At 38.1% G+C, this 22,440-nt stretch overlaps 1 protein-coding gene across 3 annotated transcripts in view; it reads right to left on the bottom strand.

Moving 5' to 3' along the window:
• Positions 1-6,031: 6,031 nt before the first annotated feature.
• CTDP1 (CTD phosphatase subunit 1) overlaps positions 6,032-22,440 on the bottom strand; it is a 122,609-nt gene continuing 106,200 nt past the window's right edge. For all 3 annotated transcript variants that reach the window (XM_064506915.1, XM_064506913.1, XM_064506914.1), the window contains exon 13: positions 6,032-7,067. In XM_064506915.1, coding sequence (XP_064362985.1) covers positions 6,926-7,067 — 142 coding nt within the window. In that variant the 3' untranslated portion in view covers positions 6,032-6,925. The remainder of the gene's footprint in view (positions 7,068-22,440) is intronic.

Here is a 22,440-nt window from a genome sequence, read left to right as displayed (position 1 = left end):
GTTCAGTGGAAGAGGGCAGCACATAGCAAGCTGTGGACAGAGATGGCTATCCCACAGATGTGATAGCCAAATGCCCTCTTTTACCTATGGAGTTCAACATTTGCTCAACATCTGCTCTGCCTTTAAGGTGCCTTCAAACCTACCCAATGGCTAAATCATTCTAGCTTCTTCTTCAGACAGAGAAATTTAGATGTACCATATTTGCTTATATTCAGCCAGATGAGGCTTTCTGTCTTGTCAGGAAACAGAATTAGGACAGAAGGTGGAAAGCAGAAAGAATTCGTCACAGGAGGAGCATCCTCTGCTAAGGGAGCTCTTTGTCATGAGGGTGACTTGGCTCCATTAATGTGGCAGCACAGTCTCTGTGGCCATGAAAATTACAGAGGTGAGAGATCTCCAGTGGGTTTAAAAAGTGTCGGTGCATTTTGGCACTGTGGAGTAATGCAAACACATCAAACCTGTCATCTGCTCAGCACACACTATACAGAATCTGTGCCAAGATCAGCTCCCACCTCTCCAAATAAATGCTCTTAATATGCTGGGCTTGGGATATATGAACAGCCACCTCGTGCCCTGGGATCAGAACACAGATCACCTCTGTTCCTCCAGCAAAATGAGAAAGTACCACATACTGCGAAAGGAGTAATTGGTTGAACCAGAAACAAAGCTTATGCAAAAGTGAGCCTTGGCTTTTACATAATTTCTATTTCTCCAGTTTCAGCAGTTTTGCTTTCCAAGTGCCTGGCATGCTTCTCAGAGTTTGTCTTCCCATCTGACAATCTCAAGTGGCTCAAAACCCCTCATGACATATATATTACAATCCACTTAATAATTCCTCTTTGGAAGAAGAGAAGTTTGGAGGGAGCATCACTCATCAGTTACATCATGTAACCCATTTGTAACCCATCACAGTGAAGGGGATCAGTACAAGAGCTTGAACAGAATGAACTCAAAGCTAGCATTCATCCCTAAAAGAAAAATTGAAAGAAAAATGGAAAGGAGAAAGAAAATAATTCTTTCTAAAGTAAGTGCAGTGACAACTCTTGCTCCCAAGTAACCTGTAGAGAGCCACCACAGCAAAAAAGAAGCAAAAAAAGAAGCAAAAAAAAAAAAAAAAAAAAAAAAAAAGCAAAAAAAAGCAAAAAAGGCAAAAAAAAAAAAAAAAAGCAGCTATCTCTCTAGGCAGAAAGGAGGTATAAGCAACTGTGATGTTAGGATGGAGTCCTGCTGAAAGAAGACATAGTAATGCAGCAGTGCCTGTAGTGAAGTCTAACAAAATCGTTTTCTAATGTAAAGTTCTGTGTACCTGGCCAGAAATAAATAGCTAATAATGCCAAGGCTTAGATGAAACACTGTCCTTAAAGCATGGTAGGAAAGTCTGTGGTACAACAGCTAGAACCTCTTGCAGAAGACTAGGTATTGATTTACTCCCTGTGCTACAGAGAATAAGCACTGGCCACATACAAGAGTCTGTTATAGCTAATATATTTCTGTTTGCTAAAGCAAAGCAAGTCTTCCTTGCTGTGAAGGAGCCCTTCCCCAATTCCATGCTCCCAGACAGAAGTGTTGAGGGTAGCAGAAGAGCGAACCCTAGCTGACTGGACTTGGAAGACAACAGGGCTTCTGGCAATAAGTCATCCAAAAGCTTCACCTCTTGGAGAAAGCTGAGAGTGAGGACCACACCTGTCTTCTGCCTCCCCTATCTTAGCCGTCACAGAATAGTTAGAAGGAGCTTGCGTGAAACACACAACACTGATCACACTCCTCATACTGTCTTTCTTTCTCCCTTGCACATCTCATTTTTAACTTTTCTATTTATATGAGTATATTGATGAAAATAGACACAAATCTTTTTCTCTGAGGAGAAAGATCACTGGAGGATATATGGGCCCAATGGAGGTCCAGGAAAGCAGCTGCTCCAACTCTCTGAGAAAACAACCTTACAGCTGCTGGGAATCAGCCAGCTGAAGGACTGGCGCGAGAAACCAGCCCATAAGCAAAGGTAGGTTCCTCCCTTTATGACTGTGAGGTATATGACATTGAGGAATAAAGTTTCCCTAGATGAAAGAATTTCCTCCCTTCATATGAAAATATTCATACCCAATCTAAAGAAGGGCACTGCTTTCACTTACTGGTATTATTTGGACTGCTCTGTTACTTTATTATAGTTCATATATGTAAAATAAAGCCAGTCTAAGACTCTTAATTAAAACACCTGTGGGAGTTATTTGCCCATCTAGAAGAAACTGAGACTTACCTGGACAGTCTTTGTGAAATCTCCAGCACTTCAGGCAGTGACTGTGTGTGCGACAGGCAGACCACCAGGGCCTTCATACTTCTATGGCTTGTGAGCAGCAGTACCACAGCTGCATGGTGGGGCCCAAGAGCTGCTTCTGGGTCCAGCAGCTTCGTGGTGGGGAAACGCAAGGGCTCTGCTGGGCCAGCAGCTGAGGAGCAGCAGCACGCCAGCACGGGGAAGAGCCTGTCGATGGAGTGGTGCCGAGCGAAGAAACCTTACATCTAGGGCTGTCTCTCATGTTTTTGCGAGGAGATCAGAAATGTGATATGATTACAAGATGAGGCCCTGCATAAGCTGCATGTTCACTTAATGTGCTTTAGATGGGTGGGGAAAAAGCTGGTATAATCAAAATAATACGATAAAATAATGGCTACTAATAATGCATGAGTAGGAAGTAAAATCTCATTAAAAAGACAGTGTAGAAGAAACTAAACACCACGTATAAAAGGAAGAGTCTAGGCAATGCAGTTGCAGCAAACCAGGTTGCTGTACCTGCTGTCTGGGGGGACAGACGCTGCTGCCCCTTGTTCCTCAGAGGCACATGGGAGAGGAGGGGCTGTGCCAGGCTCTGGGACCCAAACATGTCTGAAATCACAACCAAAGGGACAATGGATAGTAAAAACAAACAAAAAGCTTATGTGTAGGTAGTGGGAGCTGGGACATACAGGAAAAAGAAAGCGATGGGAAAATGTTACTTGAAGTGATGGGATCGGGCACACAATGGCTAGGGTACACTGAACAATATAAGAAAAGGAGTCAAATCAAGGCAAGGCATGGAGTGGCCCAGACAGTGCAGAATGAATTTGAATTGGGCAGGGAAAAGGAAGAGGACTTGGGAGACTCTGCTGAGAACAGAAGCAAAAGAAATAATGCCCAGCTGGTGCACAGACCTCCTCATATTTTAAGTTTCACACCACGTAAACATACCTTTTTTATGGTATCAATTTGATTGGCAGGCTTACCTACTAGGGAACATTTCTACTTAAAAAATCTGTTTTGAAGAACTTCTACCTGCATTTTTGTTTTTTAATTAAAAACGGTTCACAAATGTTTTCATTTTGGATACGTCTGATTTAATAATTTATAGAAGACTTCTCATGCTGAATTTTCAGCTACATGAAAACAGCCACTTCCTTAACAGGACCACTATATATTCATTCTCTGACTTGTCATCTACTGCAATGTTCACTGTAATAAAAATAGGCAGAGCTGAGAAATCTTTAGGTGCAGCTCCAAGTTTGTGTGTGTGGATTTTCACGCTTGTAAAAAAGTCACCTATTCTCCAAGCAGTAGTGCCAAGAAGGAAACTTGAGACTTTTCACCTTCTGCAGGGGACGTTACTATATAACACTGAGAAGATTCAAGGGCCCACTGCACATATGCACAAAACCTGACAGTATTTGCACGCTTGCAGTTTTTCACATCTCCGTGCTAAGTGATACCGTTTCCTCTGCTTCTCCTTCTTCCGCCCACACGCACGCGCACACACACACGCTTGACCATTAGCGGACAGTTTCTGCTTGTATCACAGGCCCCATTACATACCTGTATGCAAACTTGTGACATCTTCCCATTCTCTTAAGAACTGCTTATGGCAGTTCGAGCAAATGGAGCAGGAAAAAATAAAACTGTAGGTCTTTAAATTAAAAAGCTTGCTTTTTATGCCCTTGTGCTCGCTTCCCCGCCGGATACCGCTTCTGATACAGCACTGCCCAGCAAGTTCAACGGCCTGAGTGGGGAGTCTGGTCTTCCACTTCTGCTCCAAGAGGGCCCCTCCTGGTGGCAGGTCCTAGCTGGCTCTCCCATGTACAGAAGTACACAACATACAGTGTCCTAATGTACGGAAGTACGTTAGATAGGAAAGAAGATAGGAAAGAAAAGAAGTCAAGAGAGTTTGGTCTTATGGTTGGTAAATTACATTTGGAACAGCAAGCCAAGGGGTAGGGGTCATTTTATAAAGAATCTAAAAGCCATTTCATAAAGCACATTTGTTGCTTTTCTGGGATACTTCTGCATCTTGAAAAAAGCATAAGTTAGTGGGAGTGAGTGACAACTTCACACATGGAAGGACTTCTTGTAGGCGGGTTAGCCAGGGCATTTAATTTATCATCTCTCCAATTTTCAGTTCCCATTTCTCTCTTATGCCTGAATAGAGCCTGGTGACTAGCTTACTGGAAACCGCTACCTAAATGAGCCTGATTCTGCTTTTAAACAGAAAGTGGGCTGAATGCCTTCTGGATTGTCCTGGTACTAAGCAGTGTATTAGCACCTCCTGAAAATCACTGCGCCAGGTCATCCCTCACTCTGAGGGTTTGGGTACAGCAGCTATGAGAACTACCTGAATAATTAATGTCAAAATAAGAATTGTCTCTGAGGTAATGGCTATTACAGAAGTACAAGGCTTTAACTCTAGCAGCACACTGCCTGCCACCAGCGTCTCAATGTGCAGGACCAACTGCAGGCTCTTGGAAATCCCATAAATGCAAAGAACTCTGCACTGGATTGGGACATGTTGATATATGCAGTTCTCGCAGTCTGGTGCAGAGTCAGTGTTTACATAGGGCTCCAGGTGATACTTGGTCTAGTAGAAGGTTGATCACTTTTAGGACTCCTGCCCAGACACACAATACTAGTTAAACCAGAAGTGGCAGTCATAAAATAAAACTGGGAACAGGATACAGTCTTTCACACCAAAAAGCTTTTCAAACGTCACATGGGTGGAATGACTTTTCACTTGACACTACGAGACAGCTGTCTTCGCAGGGAAGGTGGCATCCAACAAGCAGTTCAAACCCAGACAGAACATTTCTAAAGCAATAACTATCTACTGATCTTTGTTCACTAGCTCTATTTACATTCAGGATTTGAATGCTGTCATAGGACTGCGTGATTGGCAAAGATCAATAAGAAAGGTTCTCTGCTGAAACGCAAGTGGCGGAATCATTTGCAGCATCACAGTGACCCCTGAAGTTATTATTTCAAAGTATTTTAACTAGCCTTAACATAACAAAACAAAATACCCAACCCCCCTGACATTCTACTGCTGAATTGCAAGGAATCATCCTCTGATACCTGGGGAGGCTGCAATAAAGTTGCTTAAAAAATATTTTGATTTCCATTTTTTCAAACATCATTTTTTTTCTTTGGTACAATTCATCTAATTTGGAGAAGTCTGGCTTGTTTCCAAGGAGAACTTTAGCAGATGGGTCACTGTAGATTTCAGTTCTGTGGCACTTGTGTGAACCAGCTGAGATTCTACTACAAATCCTCTGTTTTACTGCTAGGTGACAATACTAAGTGTTTCTGCAGGAGAAATTCATTAATTCAGATGTCACGGTTAAAAGGAAGTAGTCTTCTTTTGCTCATATCTTTTAGAGAGGTCTCTCCAGTTGCTACCAATTCAGAATAAACCATAGTTCTAGTCTCAAAAATTCAATACCACAGCAATAACTCAATATACTTTGGCAATACTTCAGAGCTTAGTCAAAGAGACACTAGAAAACATCAGAATTCAAAAGTCCAAATATCAAAGAAAAGGCAATTTTTTAAGCCAATGTTTCTCTTCTTTGGCTCAGTCACTGCCTGAGCCTGAAATTCTGTAGCTGCTCCCAATATTTTTAATTATTTTCATGCAGAGTAAAGGAAGGATAATAAGGAAAGGTGCCTTGTGTTTGATGGAAGCAAATGAACTGCTATTATTGACTTTCGTGATGCAGGAAAGGGAAACAAAACTTACAAAATGGGTTTTTATTAAATGAAAGAAATCTGTTTTGTGGGTCAAATATGAAATAGAATATACAAAAACTTTACATCAGGTCTCTTGTCAAAGAAATTAAATTCTATGTAGACTGAAGTAGCACTCATTCTTTCCAAGAACAACACAAATGGGTGAATATCCTTCTTATGGCAGTACGGGATCACACAGTATGCTGTGCTAAATTTCCAGGTTACAGAGAAGAAAAGTTAAAAATCTAAATGGTGTCCCTAAACAACCCAGCTATTCCACAAAGAAACTTAAAAACGTGAGTTTTGATCATTATGTATTCTTTTAGAAGCAAATGACAGGTAAGTCAAGTGCAGAGTTCACAAAGCTTGCATATCACATTCTCTGTTTCTATACAAATATAAATTGTTCTTTTTTATTTTAAAAATCCTTTTACATTTGATAGCATTTATTTGCGGAAAAGGATGACCAGATCATCAGGTTCCTGCTGTGTTACTCAAACAATTCCATCTCTTTTATCTCCTTCTCTATTTTGAAGACTGTTACCCCTAAACCACAGCCTGCAATATTTTAAAAAAGTTGCTGTATTTTAAATCACAAATCTTTGTATTACTGTCCTGTACATGAAGGTTCTGCAGAGCTCATAACATGTCTTTGGCATAGCACACCAAGTCCCATTTAATACTTTTTTCTTTTAAAAAAGTATATTTTCCTTTAGTAAAACACCTTAAAAACATCTATTTCTGATTTTGTAAAATAATGTGTCACCTCTTGTGCTGCTTTGCAAAATATACACACACGTTTTGGAAAAACACTGAGAACTGACGTAAGGGACTCATCTGAAGTCTGATCTGTTTATGAGAAGTAAAACATAATTACAAATCCCCTCTTTTGTATGAATGTCACATGAAGTCATTCAATTCAGCTTCAAGTGCTGCTGCCATTTCATCTGCTTCAGAACTGCTTCCTTCCTCATCTTCGTTACTTGATTCTTTACTGGATTCACTGGCAGCATCATCTTCCTCCAGCTTGCGCTTGTGACCCCTGAAAGAGTAAACAGAGATAATGTCTGTGAACAGAGGTACCTGACTGCTCATTAACACAGACCACTATTCTTTGACAGGAGAAAAAAACATGGAGCTAGAGGACTCTAAACTTGTTTTTCAGATCTAGACAAAAAAGTAAAACACTTTTAAAGAACTAGCTATGGCACACACACACCTGGTTTTTTAATTGCTGTTACGTACTGTCAGCTGTGAGTACAAAAAACAAAGTACTGTTAATTTATTATTCCCATTCTTTTGAACAAAGAATCGAAACAAAGTATAAGACTATTTGAAAAAACGAGTTGATTTACTTTCTTCTCATGTCCTAAAAGAAAAAAAAATCTATCACATGAATACTAGAAATGAGAAATTATCAAAATACACTATATTTTTATAATACTTTGAAATACACAATTTTTTTTTTAATAAAAATAAAACCTTAACTGATCTACCAAATCAAGAACCATGAATATACTAACAAAGGATTAAAACAAATAAATAAAACTGAATTTTGTTAGCCTTATAGCAGACACAAGGCAGCAGGTATACATTATAATGGTCAAGAATAAAATGACCAAAACAGAAGCTATCTGAGACTACATGGACTAAAAAGCCATGAGGATCACTAGTAATGCTAACTGCTTGACTGCTCTGGTCAGTATCTCTGTAAAGTCTGAAAGGGTGCAGAATAGATGAACCTATTTACCCAGGCTTTAAATTTCTGTGGCAAAACCTTTCCCATCATTCCATCTGGTCTACGCGTGAAAAGAGCCTGCTCTCCTTCAGAGGCTGCATAAAAAAGATGAGGAAATTCTTGCAGGTGAAGTTTCCCCCATTCTTGTCAAAATGCTTTTCAGAATTTTGACGCTGCGGTTCAATTTTGTGCCCAAATCAAACCTGGGTCACTTTTCTTAGTTTATTTATTCAGACAACATCAAATAATGTTCAGTAAATGTATAAGACAGCTTACGAATGTAGTAAGAAATTCCTTTAGAACAAAACTGAGATAAATCTGAATAAAAGTCAGAAAATATCTATAATAAGGCAACTAAATGCCACATTAAAAATAATGTGAGAATAATAATGACTAGCAAATTTTGAACTGTAATTTAAAATGTAGGGCAAGCATCCTTATAAAGGCTGAAGTTTGCACCTACGACAATTCCTGGATTCCTTTACAGTTGTAAAACCAAAATCAATTTAACTTTTCATTCTGGTTTTCCATCTTGGTGGGAGAATGACTGCTGTTGAGAAAGAGAGACTGTACAACCAGTTTAGATAAATGTTACAATTCGGACATTTCATGTTTGGTGTGACTTCCTGGAAAAGATTCAGAAAAGTCAAGATCTGCCTCCGGAGGCTGTGCTCTATTTCCTCTATAGCTAAGGCAGGAAGACTGGCTTGATGGTATGACTCACAGCACCTCTGTTAAGACTGACCTCCCTTGAGTAGCAGCAGCTTTGTGAATACCTCTTAGAAAGCTTCTCAAATTGTTCTTAGAGCAGATAAAAGCCAATTCTGAAAATCGCTAGTTGTCTCTATCCCCAACGACCTTTATCATCCTCCTCAATCCTGCGAGTCAGCTGGACAGAGATCGTGCTTGAGCTCTCCTGAACTGGGTTCTCTGTCCAGAGGAGAACATACCCACCACACCCCTGTCTCTTCTTCCATGCTTAGGTGGATGAAAGGCAGCTTTCTCTCTTAATGAAAACACATTCACTATAAAAGATATATAAAGAGATCTGTTAATATGCATTTCTAATTTTCTGTCGAGGGGTTAGAGGAGAGTTTCCCCTTGAGAGACTGTTCCTTTCTGCAAGAGCACTGAAGTATCTAGCAACGTGCACTAATGTCCTGGAGGTCTCACTGCACCAACTTCCAAACTTGCGTGCTGCCAAACGTAGGGGTCTTGTTCTTCCCTTTTATATAACAGGCCACTGCTTGTTTTGTCGCTTTGGATTAGTACTGCTAGTCTGAACAACAAATTTCTGAGTATCTCCAGAGAATTAAGCACAGTTTAAACAGGAAACTGATGTGCACCATATCCCGCTGAAGGAATCATGTTCCTGGTTGCAAAACATCTCCAAGGAATATCTAATGCTTCAACTGGGACATATCCATAAGCAAAAGATTTTGGAATTCTGGCATTCTCAAATCTCTTTCCTTTGCCAAAAGGGAATTTTATATCAGACAAATACTTCTGAGGCAAAAATAAAGTTGAGACTTTGCACTGCATAGAATTCATAATGAACTGTAGAAAGGCCTTAAAAAATCCTTCCGTGATCATTTGATTGATATTCAAATAGGGAAAGATGTGCAAAGTGGATATCTCTTAAACAAACTGTCCCTTCCACTGTTAGGTGGGGTTTCATTAAAAGAGAAGGCGTACAATTACAATAATGAAAGACTAATAGAATTATCTTTTATCTTTTGGCAAAAAGGTTAAAGAATAATTTTCAACAATGATCCCTTTACTTGTAAGAGTGTAGAGAAATAGCATAGAGCAATAGAGACCTTGATAAATACAGAAGTGAACTGTGTATATCCAAAACAATAAAGATGAAAACTCAAACTTGTGAGCTTCTAAACAAAACTGAAACACAAAGCAATTTTATTTATACAAAACCATTTTTGCTGCTATTTCCCCAGAAACATTAATCCTCAGAAATCCAGATTGCTTGATTTGTAGACTGGTTCAGTGACATTTGAATTCCCCTTTCTCAGTTTTTCAAAGAGACTGACAAGATAGGGTGTGAAGTCAGGAGTTGAGTTGGAGTCAAAATGTTAAGAGAATGGTACTATATTGACGGGTTTTTCTTTTACGTTGCTTCAGTGGGACCAAAAGATACACTGCTGCTGCTTTACTGATTACTTCCTCTCAATGATGTTAGATTTTTCTCTCTTTCAGTATAGGGTGCAGCAATAATACTCTAGAGAGGAGAGGCTGAAATCCTAGGATTCAATCTGGGGGCAAAATTCCAAATAAAGAAGGGACAAGGTGAAGGCTTCTCATGGTACAGGTCTGAATGTTTTGCTACCTAACCTCAAATGTGGCCTGCTGAGGGAGTTATAGTGCAGTAAACGCACCCTAATACACAATAAAAAGCAATTTCTCAGATGTATTAGTGATTTCCATGCAGCTTACATTAGCACACAGTTCAGACAAGGAAGCACTCAGACTAAAAATGCCAATAGGAAGAAATTTTAGTGCATTTCCACTAAAAGCTATACAAATGTACGTAGCTTGAGCTTCTCTCGCTCACTTCACGATGATTTCAGCCTTTAGAGATACAGCACTCTTTTAGTCATTAATGATACTATTAGCTACAGAAAAGTAAACTGGGAATTAAAGAAAGCCACAAGAGTCTTACTCAGCATAAGAAAAAAGCTGTGCTCATTTGACAAGTAGTAGATGAGGACTATACACTTAGCAATAATGAAAAAATAAAGAAGGAATTCCTAGTATTATGGTCACAATTAAAACATTCCTGTTCATCTCTTTATACCACTGTTTTATATATATACATATATACACACACACACACACACACATATATATAAAGTTTTATAACATATCCATTCAAATTTGTAATATTATACCTATTGAAAAATAAAATCAATAATCTATCAGCACGATGGAAGACACACACAACTGCAGGATGAGCAGGACCAGCAGCCTTTTAGAACCAGCCCAGATATTGTAATTTTGCTGATACCTAAATCAGTAACAAAGATTCTATAGAAAAAAGACCTATGAAGAAACATGTATCTCAATGCCAGTTGATTATTTCCTAGTGAGAAACTATTCATTTACTAAGTAATTAAACCAAAGGCTAACAAAGCTACCAATTCATGCGAAAAAATCACCTTTTCCATATAAAGCTACTCCACAGCAACTAAATTTCAGTAAGGACAACCAACAAAATACAGGGACCTGAAATACTCAACATAACTAGTTAATTAAAGACTGGGACTCCATTCTACAAAAAGACTTTTCAGAAAACTTTAAGACACAATCCTGACATATTTCTGTCTCTCAAGCAGTTGTATTAAACAGTACTTTTGGAAACACGAAAGATTAAACACAATCTATTTTGTCAGTTCTTGTTCTTTTGAAAAGGAGAGAATGACAGCTCTATTCAATCTCAATATGAAAACTTCCTTGCTCACTCAAAGGAAAAAACATCAACAACAAAAAAAGAAAACTCAGCTAAATATTAGTCTTCTGCTATAAAAAATGAAAAATCTCTTAAGAATGTGAGTATTGTTCTCAGTGAAATACAAACACCTTTCACTATTTGTATACTTGAAAGTGCAGCTTTACAGATATTCAAAAAGCGCTTAAATGAGTGTTACAAAATCAAATGCAAAACTAATGCTGATAGAAGGATGGAGGAAGAACATCAATAAAATAATGCTGCATTTTTTATTTGCAAATTCAGAAAAGACAGATAACATCACTTGAATCATTATTACCGTCAGAGAAAAGTGTCATATGCCCATGGCAGTATATCTGTTAACATAGTAATTTTAAATGGTTATTTTCCCCATTATTCTGTGCCCACTCCTTGTTATTTCCAGTTTGTGAGTGCATAACACTTATAAGTTAAAAAGTTAATCAAATGCAGAGTTCCTTCTTAATATTTAGAGAAAATGATTCAGTAGTATATTGTAGACATCCATTAGATTGCTTTGCATTTTAAAACAATTTTGCTTTACTACTATTAACCAATGAATGAATGGAAAATAACTGAATATTTTAAACTTCATATACAAATAATTAAACTTTCCAAAAGTCTGAACTTCGTTAGGTCTTCAAATATCTGACAATCCTGTGAAAAACTCGTACAATTCATATTTCCTTTGTCCTTGCGTTACATCTTTCCCCTTCATAATAATCAGTTCTAGGAAGCACTCCAGTTTATGTGATTTCACACTACAAATTTCCTTCTCACAATCCAGCACTCATCTCAAATACTTTGAAGTTGTAATTTGAAACTTTTTTTTTTCAACTACACCAATTAAGAGTAGCATTATTAGCTGGGATAGAAAAATCTTTTAAAAAGAAAACTGCATTTTAAAAATACAGATATTTAAATAAATTATCTGTAACTACAAGTGTAATTCATAATGATATTAGAAGTAAAAGCACATGTAAATATACATGTAAAATGTGATTTTTAGGAAAACTTAATGTACAGAATGCTAAGGAGAATATACTGAGCGGTATCCATCTGAAGAGGCAGGAACAGAAGACACTAAGTTGCAACGGAGCACAGTCGATGCATGTGACAAACAAAACAGGGAAAAATATTTTAAATCAAGATTTATTCAGCTACTGACCTGCTAAAATGAATCACTAAATTATGACTGCAAAGTACAATTGTGAGCTGAAAAAAACTCTACTCTTACTATTTTAATTTATTTGACTGACAGAGCTACAGAGAGGAAAACAGTGAAAAGGGCCCAGTATGTGTCACTTCTACTGTCTTAAGGGTTTATTTTACAATTAATTGAAAATAAATAATGTTGGAAAAAACATTTTTGCTATTAATTGGAAAGCAGATTGTGTCAGGTCTGTTTTGCATCTAAATGGCACCCTTTTAAGAAATACAATGCTATATTAACATAGATACAGCTAATAAGCAAAGGAACTAAAACGAAATGCATTTCCAAACCTTTTTAAAGCAATTGCTACAGAAATCTGCAGCAAATATTTAAATAAATTATCACTTATACTTTAATCTCAAAATACCCATAGCCCCCACCCCTACTCTTCTAAATCATTGCAAATTGGCCTGTTTTTCTAGTAGCTTCTAAAAGTTGTACAGTAGGAAAACCAAATCTTTTACAAACAATCAGTTCATAGCTTTGACATCAGAAATCCGGACTTCTATCCAGTATCAAATACTGCTTAGCTGCTTCCGAACGCGAACACTCACAGAGCACCCACCTGCGGCTGGGAATGCAAGGGTTCGAAAGGGGCATTTTCAAACAGCTGCTACCTTCCAACACCATGCAATGAAACCGCAGGCAATGGCAGTGCAAGACTACCTATGTTGCCCCAGCCCCAAGTCGGAAATCAAACGTGGAGGGAGTGTTCCAGCTTCCCTGCATGGCTAGTCCGCAGCTTTCCATGAACTCCCTCCATGATGGAGAGGAGTGGTGGGGAGCTTTGTAACGCCACAGGAACCTGGCTTCCTTGAACAGGACCTAGACTATGAGACCAGTTTATTTAGACAGATCAGTGCTGTGGCAGTACCCTGGAGTTGCCATGAAGCAGACCTGATACACCAGGACAAGTATTCTTTTTCCGGTTTCGAAGATGCCAGCCTACTACTTGGCTAACTAGAGTAAAGGGCAAGAGAACATACTGACTGTAAATCAATGTCGTGGGCATTAATACATTTCATAGGAAAACCAAGATGATTAAACTTTTAAGGAAATGTGCCATGTTTGGCTGTTATATTTTCTTGACATGGGATGCATGGCCACATCCTTTATGTATGCTTAATACAATAGTAGGTGATTGTCTATAGCAGACTTATAAAGCTCAGTGGTCCGGTATGTGCAATTTGGCAATTTGTCTCATACATTTCTGCAGGAATATTAAACTGTCTGTCCTTGTGCTCCTCCCTGGTCCTGGCATAGCACGCTGCCAAGCACGTGGCCTAAGAGTAACAAATAGCATCAGCCCCATGCTGGCTAGCTGAGGTGTGTTTTCCTAATTTATACTAATGCTATCACAAACAGCATAATTCTGAGTATCACAGGAAAAAATGCCAGACACCTCACATAATTTTTCAGGAACTCATCCAACACTCTCTGCAGGATTACAGGGTGATCCAGAAATCCAATATGCACACAAACCACACAGAGAATGCTTATTGAATAGTACCAGTAGTCAGAAAACAAATGCTGCAGTTGGATGTAGCACCTTACTGCGCGGCATGTTATCACTCTTTACAAAAATGTCTTAGCAGAAACAAACCAATTCCAACTGACAGCTCATGAATCTGTGTTAAGTAACATAATGGCAAAATGTGATCTATTTAAATTCTATTGTAGCTGTACAACTTCAGTGACTTTCTGCTTTAAAACTTAGACAAAGTTTTAATGGCGAAAAAATATTCTGAAAGCTTTTAAAACTTTAAAAAGTAGCTTTATAGATCTCTGAAATACATACTCTATTGTATATCAAAACTGACTTAAACTGTTTTTGAAGTCAGAAAGTTACAGAAAATTAAAAAGAAATCCATAAATTAACAAAATGTGTCAATGACGCTATTCTGTAAATATTGCTAAAATTTCCCATTTGTCAAGGTTGCATTTTTTTGATATTTACAGCAACAGAAAAATTTGATAACCAGCCCACTTGCCCCCCAACTCATTGACAATTGTTATTTCTTAACAATTAAACACTTGCCTAGCATATTTCAAAAACAAACAGTGTAGCAATAAAGCTTTAAAATGAAAGACTCTATTAATTTTCAGTGAAAGACTCTATTAATTTTCAGTGTGCTATAATAATAATTACATTGCATACAGCAAAGCTGAAAAGCCAAATCTATAATTTTGTTTATACTGCTACATTGCAGATAGATAAACTATGTCTCTAAAATATTACTAGTTATTTTATTAACTTCATGTCATTTCAAAATAATCTATGCGGATGCTAAAGAAAACATTTATAGCATACAATATTGAATGTTTCTTCCAAAGGAAAATGTGACAATGGTAGTTTTATATACATAACAAGTGATCTTGACATTAATTTGTAGAAGACAACAGAAAATTAAATATCCTTTTCAATATGTGGAATGCTAGACTGTTATCTGACACTTTCGTAATGGAAAATGTACAGATGCATTCTGGTATATAATCTCTTTATCCTAATTTAAACAGACACAAACACAATGATCTATTCTCCTTTCCTGGACATCCCACCCTCTCCCCCTTCTAGACAACTGCATTTGAAATAACCTCCCAACAGGAGAATAAGCCAGTATTCAGACAAAAAATACATGTCAATCAAGATGAATATATTTCTTTTTAAAGCTAAAACATACCTTTGCTTTTCAAATTAAGTTCTTTCTCCAGCTTCATCTTGTCTACAAACATTACCTGTTCTGACAGCAAATGTCAGCAACTTGTATAGTTAAACTGGTACTGGAAATAGTCTATATGCATACACAAACATACAAAGCCTAGAGAATTTAACCACAGTTTTGAAGACCCAGTTTTGTGTTCTAGAAAAATCGCTATCACCTCTGCTAATATCCAATTTAAGAGATGTCCTTTAAATAACAGTAAGCAAATTCTATGTAATTTGCCTCAGAAGAGATGCGTTTAAGGAAAGATAGTGGTTGATCAAAGAACAACGGAGCAATGGTACTGCAGTCTGTGGCTCTGACCTATCTTCATTCTCTGAACTGCTCCTCCAAGCCACTCACCATTCGTAGCCACTTGGATGAGATCATGACCTGCAGTGCTCCTTTAGGCCAAGTGCTAGGTCCGTAACAGCGTAAACCTGTAAAAATCTCTCACACTCCTGCACAGCACATGTAATTGTGGATAGGATGGTAGATTTATAGCCTAGAGAGTTTGGGTAGCTCTGGGAGGCCATAATGGGAGAAACCAAAGATCAACCGAAACTGAGGATGTTTAAAGCCTACCTTCACCAGTGCTTACAGATACAGTACAGCAGCTCTACCTGGCTTTGGCTTAAAAAGGTCCACTGAAAATTGTATCACTCAATTTCTGTTACAGGAAGCCCTGTAGGAGGTGGCATTAGATACCGATGAAGAATTATGTTCTATGTTTATGCCTAATCACTAGATATCTAAATACAAGATATTGTTCCAAAAGAAAAGTGTATAATAAAAATTCTAAGATGGAAAATGTAAAGATTCAGTGGGCAAATTAGAAGTATGAAAATGTACATCAAATTAACAGGTAGAAAACAAAACCAAAACGCTGATTTCTCTGGAAAAAGTAAAATATCCTTCATTTCTCTCTGTCAATATAACAGAGTACAACTAAGCAAAGTAATACTTAGAATCCACCTCCCTTGTAACCTTACGTGAATTTGCTAGTATCATCCAAATACTGAGAACATTCTTCAAGAGAAAATTAATTTGGCATCTTAACAACTAAAAATACAATTAAGCTTATAATACGCTGGCTGTGCTAGCCAAGGAGGCTGGAAGCAGGATCTGGTGTCATTGGTCTAAATAATCATTTTGTGGATTTCATAAAAGCTGTATAATGGTCCAGAGTTTTGTGCATTTGAAAATGGAAAGTGCAGTTTGCGATCACTTTTCAGTTGCAGCATTAGTGTCCCCTCAGTACCTATCCCTTCACAGATATAAAGTACATCACACTTCTCTTCCCTGGCCCCAACAGTTGTACTTGGTAAAGCTCTGCTCAAACTCCCCCCTTCACATGCAGACTGTATATATTATGTCCATCAAACAGATTTTGAATAAGGCAATGCTGAAGGCATGTATGTTCAAGTAAGGTTAACAGTTTCTGCTACACTTTCTCTGATGTGCCAAGTCTACAGTTTTTCTGTGTGCTAACATGAACAAATGGAGATACCTTGTGATCGGTTGCTACAATGCTATTTGTTATAGTATCATTGCTGAAGCAGGGTTCTCTCTTGGTAACTTGGTATGTACTTCTTGAATTATCTTCCTGTCACTTTCTCAAAGAACAGCCTGTCAAAATACTTTTCTTTGCAGAGCCACCTTGATGCACCTTTTGCAAGATGCCACATACTGAATTCTATTGCACGAATACTGAAATAAATTGATAAATAAGATTTGCACCAATTTGAATAATTTCCGAATTTGTGATCTACCAACTGGAGACACAATACAATGATTAGATACCTGATGCAGATATTAAGAACTGCTACAGGAGCTACTAAAGGTAATGCATTTGTTTCACTATCAAACAAACATTTAGAAAAATATTCTTAAATCCACTTACATCTATTTTCTCTGACCACCAGACACAGGAAAAGTTGATTACTCTTAAGTTGATAAATAGAGCGCAGATTAAAAGAAAAAATATAATTTATTTTTAAATTCTACCTCAAACTGTATCTCAAGCAGTTGATTTTTTTTCTGTACTTCAAAAAAGTTTAATTAGTACATTTATATCTCTCTAGATAATGAAAGGAACAACCTTGGAATACAAAGGTATTCTGAAGGAGTTAGAGGAAAATATCTCTCTGTAGAAGATACCTCTACATATAGGAACAGCATGGAGGAAAAAAAAGAAACTACTGCCTTCAAAACTGCCTGTACGTGCAGTGGTTGTCTAATCCTATAGATGATCCCTGAGAAGAATAATGAAATTTTCTTCTGAATTTGGTTAAGTTACTTCTATCTGAAAAAAGAAGGGAAAAAAAAGAAAATAAAATATGGCAGATTACCTGCATGATGAAGATGCATTTCTGTTGCCTGCAACTACTAATTCTAAATGTGTATTTCTTCTCTCAGTTAGGTGGCTGCTTTGTGAGTTAGATATTCACAGATTAGCTCATATGTATGTTAACCCATATATGTTATAGGTTACACTAAGTTACCCAGAATGCTGAAGTGATTTTGTCACAGCTTTTAACTCTACTTTTTACCAGCTCTTCTATAACTTTGTCATTGTTTTCACTAAATTATTGAGATTAAATTGCAAATAGCTAAAACCAACATCCTTCCATGATGTTCATTCATTGAGAAGTTTTTGCTTTGATCACGAGAACACCAAAGAAGAACATCTCTGTTTCATCCTAAAGTATCAAAGATAACGCTAACCACATCATCTGCTTTGTATGGATACTGGCAACATCACCATCTCAATGGGAGCACAGAAGACTCATAATTCCTTTAAAATGTTACATTTGGTCACTTATTCCAGAGGACAAACATGCATGCTCTTCCCATGGAGGTATATGCTCAAATGAAATGAAGATCCACTTGTACAAGCTTGCTCCTGCCAAAAAGAGTAAATCCTTCATCCTCCCCACTTTCCCAGATGACTGAAATTAGACAGTCCCTCAGTTTATTGGCTCTGCTGTCTGTCCAACTGCATGGTGAAGCGGTTCAATTCTCTAAGATAGTAACAGCCATCCGCTGTTTTTCTAGTTAGTTTTTAATGAGAGCTGTGACGAGGGAGCAGGTGACACTGTGGTACTGCAAGGCACATGGGAGTGAGATTGCCCTTTCTTGGCAATCAGCTGCTAGACATGCTCCTATGTATCATACACCTTTTTCCTGGAATGTCACATTCAACTATCAGTACCGTTTCTTTACCAGAAAACTCTCACACTCTCAGTGGTATGGTATACTACACAGCACTAAGCACCTTCCTTCCCTATACCTCCTACTTCCCCAAATTCCCAACAATGACAGCCTAGATTTTTCTTTTTTTATTGGTAGAAATTTCATGCAACAAATCTTTTTTCCATGCAGTAAAACAAGTTTGGGAAGAGTTTGTTTTGAAGATAGAATAGCAATGAAATATAAAGATACAATGCAGAGAACCTAGAAAATCATTTATCAGGACGAGAAAAAAATTGAGTTTTAAGTCAACAGTTTGCTTCAGACATTCCAGTATGCTTCAAGTTATTTTATGAAAGCCAGTAAATTACCAGATGAAATGACATCAATGCAGGGAGTCACCTCTTGGTAGAAGTGTCATATTTCAATTTGTTGAGATTTTAGGCTAGGAATTGCTAGGTTAATCAACGAGAAACAGATGAAAGTGATGTCAAGGCTCCATTTACAAGTAAGAATACCTGCAATTAAGTTGTGAAAGTATGTCTGACAGAATTACATGACTTTTACTTCAATTTTATAAAGTCTGTGCAAGTAAATGCAATAACTTCAAAACACAGCATGTTATCTTTCATTAGCTATGCAATATTAGCAAACTCATTAGAAAGTAGGTCTACATTGACTAAAACTAGACCTCTGCGTTACCAGATCGCTAAGAGCCATGATTTTGATCTGGATCAAAATGGCTTATGCCAGCATATCCGCCAGATCAAATAAGTTGAACACAATATTTACACTATTTGTTGTTTTTACACTAGCTGCAATAAGACAGACTACCCAATACTACAGATCACAGCCCTACTGACTAAGACCTGATCCAACATACAGTCTGCTCTCCAGTTTACTCTATCAGTATTTCTGGGACAAACCTTAACTAGGAAAAACCAGTATACATTTGATCTGGACCTTCCATTGTGTCATTTTTTCCAACTTTTTTTGATTGCATTGTCCTAAAACCAGATCCACTGTATTGTTCAGCCTTTCCTGTACACCTAATAAAGCAGACTTCTGAGGGATGAGACCTTTCAAATCTATTACCAATCCAGAGTAACAGGTTATGACTGATCCTGGACTTACCACATAGTGGTACCAGTCACCAGCTCCTACAATGTATGATTAGCAAGTTACATAGCTATATGGATACATGGAAGAGGTATGCATGAAGAGGTGTTTCTCTGGGTTCCGAATGCCACTTACGCTACTGAGACAGTCCCAGTGCTTCAAACAAGTTAGCAAAAATTAGGACCGCAACAGATTATTCTCCTTCCTGCTATTATCAGATAATGAGAAAACAGGACAGGAGCAGAGTTTGACATGCCAGGCAGGGATGTGACTGGAGGAAAGACCAGACACTTCTCTACATGAGTTAGCAAACAAAATTGGTTTGCAGACTTTCTCCAAACTGACTGTAAGTACACTCCATAGCTGAACTACCTGAAACAAGGACCTGCTCAAAGTATACTACTGGTTCTAGGCAGCCTGCACAGCCAGGTTCTCTTTCGGGGGTTACTGCATATGTGAAACAGTGACAGAGAAGAGAAGCAGCCTGGCCAGGTAGCAAGAGCTTGTACAGCTCTGGTTCCTCCAGTTTAGGTACAGTTTCCCCACTCTTGTGAACATTTGGAATGCTAAAAATCTTCTTGTCAGGCTTTGAGATATTACCGTTCCAGATTAAAGACAGATAGTGAGGTAAATTGAAGTGTAAGTGGAGATATGTATCTTTTATATTTCTCTTGATTGTGTCTACAGGCTCTACAGATTGCCTGCCTACTACAAATGTATTTTTATTAGCTTTTAACTTGATATTGGTTATTTCATTGTAACTGGCAAAATTAATGTATTAAATTTAATTTCCCAGTAGATAACGGCTAGGATACCTAAAGGCGTGATCAAACCACACTGGCAGTTAGAGAACTGACAAAACAGGGCTCTGGAAAGGAGATGGCCCCTCAGGAACAGGAAATCCTCCCGTATAATGCAAGAGCAACATGGGGAAATGCTTGTGCCACGTGGCAAAAGATGCTGTTTCTCATGTGACATCTATTAGGGAGCGGAGACTTGCAATGTCCATATTCTGCTTTTCAGACGCTTGGCTGATAACAATATAGGAACAATTCCACAGTATCAGTTTGACCACAGCATTTCTGACATGCTTTCAAATTTTCTACAGAATTTGACATTGCTTTCCCCAATGGAAGAACCTACTAGGAGTTCAAATGACTAATAAATTATTCGCAAAGTGGATGATTTGTCCATTTTAAGTTCTGTTTTTATCACCTGCATTAACAAGTAGCACTGCCTCTCTTTTACTAAGATTTTTAGCACAGGCTTCATTTTTAATTGTTTGTGTACAATTTGTATTTAATTGTTTAACAGCCATTACAGACTTGCAATGGTCAAGATTAATACATGTTAGTAGTTATGTGAAATTTCAAGTGCTTTTAGAATTCATTAGGGAAACCAGAATATAATAAAATATCAGCTGTTTTTCCTGATCAGAACAGTATTGCCTGACAGCATTCCTGTTAACGTCATAGGTCTTAACAGTGGCATAGAATGAAGGATTAAAAAAAAATCTTTGCTAATAGCTGCCAATGTACTTCTTGGATTCCTTAGTTTCAAGGGATATTGAGATAACCATACATCTATTGAAGAAAAACTTAAATTGTTTAATAGCTTACAAATTGCCCTGAAACATTCGACCTCACTAAAGGAAAAGATGCTGTCTGAATTAGCTTAGGGCCAACACTATGCTATTCTTCAGAGTCTGCATGTCAGCTTGCTCACTGATACGTAAACTGAAGTACTATCTCACTAGCTTTCATCGTGCTGAACTTCTCCTGTATGTCTTCCTATACCTCTCTGTTCCTTTCAAGCCACAGCTGCAAAATAACATTAACACCTGTAGACTACCTAAAGAGGAGGCGATGGTAGCAACAAGTACTTAAATATTCGCCCAATGCCAGGGGAGCTGTTCCTCTTGTATGAGTGGCAGACAGGATACTGGAGCCTGGTACAGTTAACTCCTTCTATGGAGAAATGGAAATAGCTCCAACTCAAAAACAATCTGATAGTTAAAGCTTTTTACTTCAATTCAGAACCCATCAGAGGAAGGAACTGGAACTGTTTCCTACATGTCTCACAGACAAGAATCTCAAAGGATAGTACTACCCGGCAAGAGTCCTCCCTAGCCAGCACCTCTTTAGACTGTCAACATGTCAGCTCCATGGTTCAGTTTCCTTTGGTCCGGGTTAGGCTGGCATCTCCTCAGCACACAGGCTCTATTTTCCCTTTACCTCACGCACATCCACTGTAGGTCCCCAGGACTAACCCTGGGCTGTTCTGACTCCCAGGTAGCTTAGGCAGAGCCTTTCCTTGAAGTCTGACCTCAAAGATGCTGATTTTACAGTTCACTTAACAGTGATATTACTAATTATTATAATATTAATTAAAGCAAACAAAACACTTGTTCTCAATTCTGAGACAAACTGCTCTTTACTGTGGCAAGTACAAGAAAAACAGACCTAGATAAAAATCAAATATGTTCGCTCAACTCCTTTTTCTCGCTAGTCTAGAGCATGTCTTTGGCTCAAGACTCGGGTGCTCCGAGGGGTCCACGATCCTCCCTGCTGCACTCAGACTCTTCTCCAAACTGATGTCTTCTTTTCCAGCACTTTGCATTTTCTTCTTCAGCTGGTCCCACAGCTAAGCTAGATCCCCTGCTAGAAAGCACACCTCTTTCCTCTGCCCCTTCTCTCTCCTCTTGTCAAGACTTTTTATCATTTAGACTTCACTGTTTCTAAAAGGACAGTAACAAATGCTTGATTTTTATAGTCCGCTTCTAAGAAATTCAGCTGTTCTAAACTACTGCTGCTTGCAGATATACCACAGAAAACTATTTTTCATCAGGCTTTAGCCATTCCATTGTCCCAAGATGGAAGCTGAGCATCTCAGCTCTGCAGAGATGAAAGGCAATGACTGCATAAAAAGTTCTGCCTCAAATACACTGAAACATCAATGATAAATCAATTT

The sequence above is a fragment of the Dromaius novaehollandiae genome, chromosome 2 (assembly GCF_036370855.1).
Source record: "Dromaius novaehollandiae isolate bDroNov1 chromosome 2, bDroNov1.hap1, whole genome shotgun sequence".
NCBI lineage: Eukaryota > Metazoa > Chordata > Aves > Casuariiformes > Dromaiidae > Dromaius > Dromaius novaehollandiae.
Note: the sequence above shows the minus strand (reverse complement) of the source record. Positions and strands in the feature narration are given on the sequence as shown.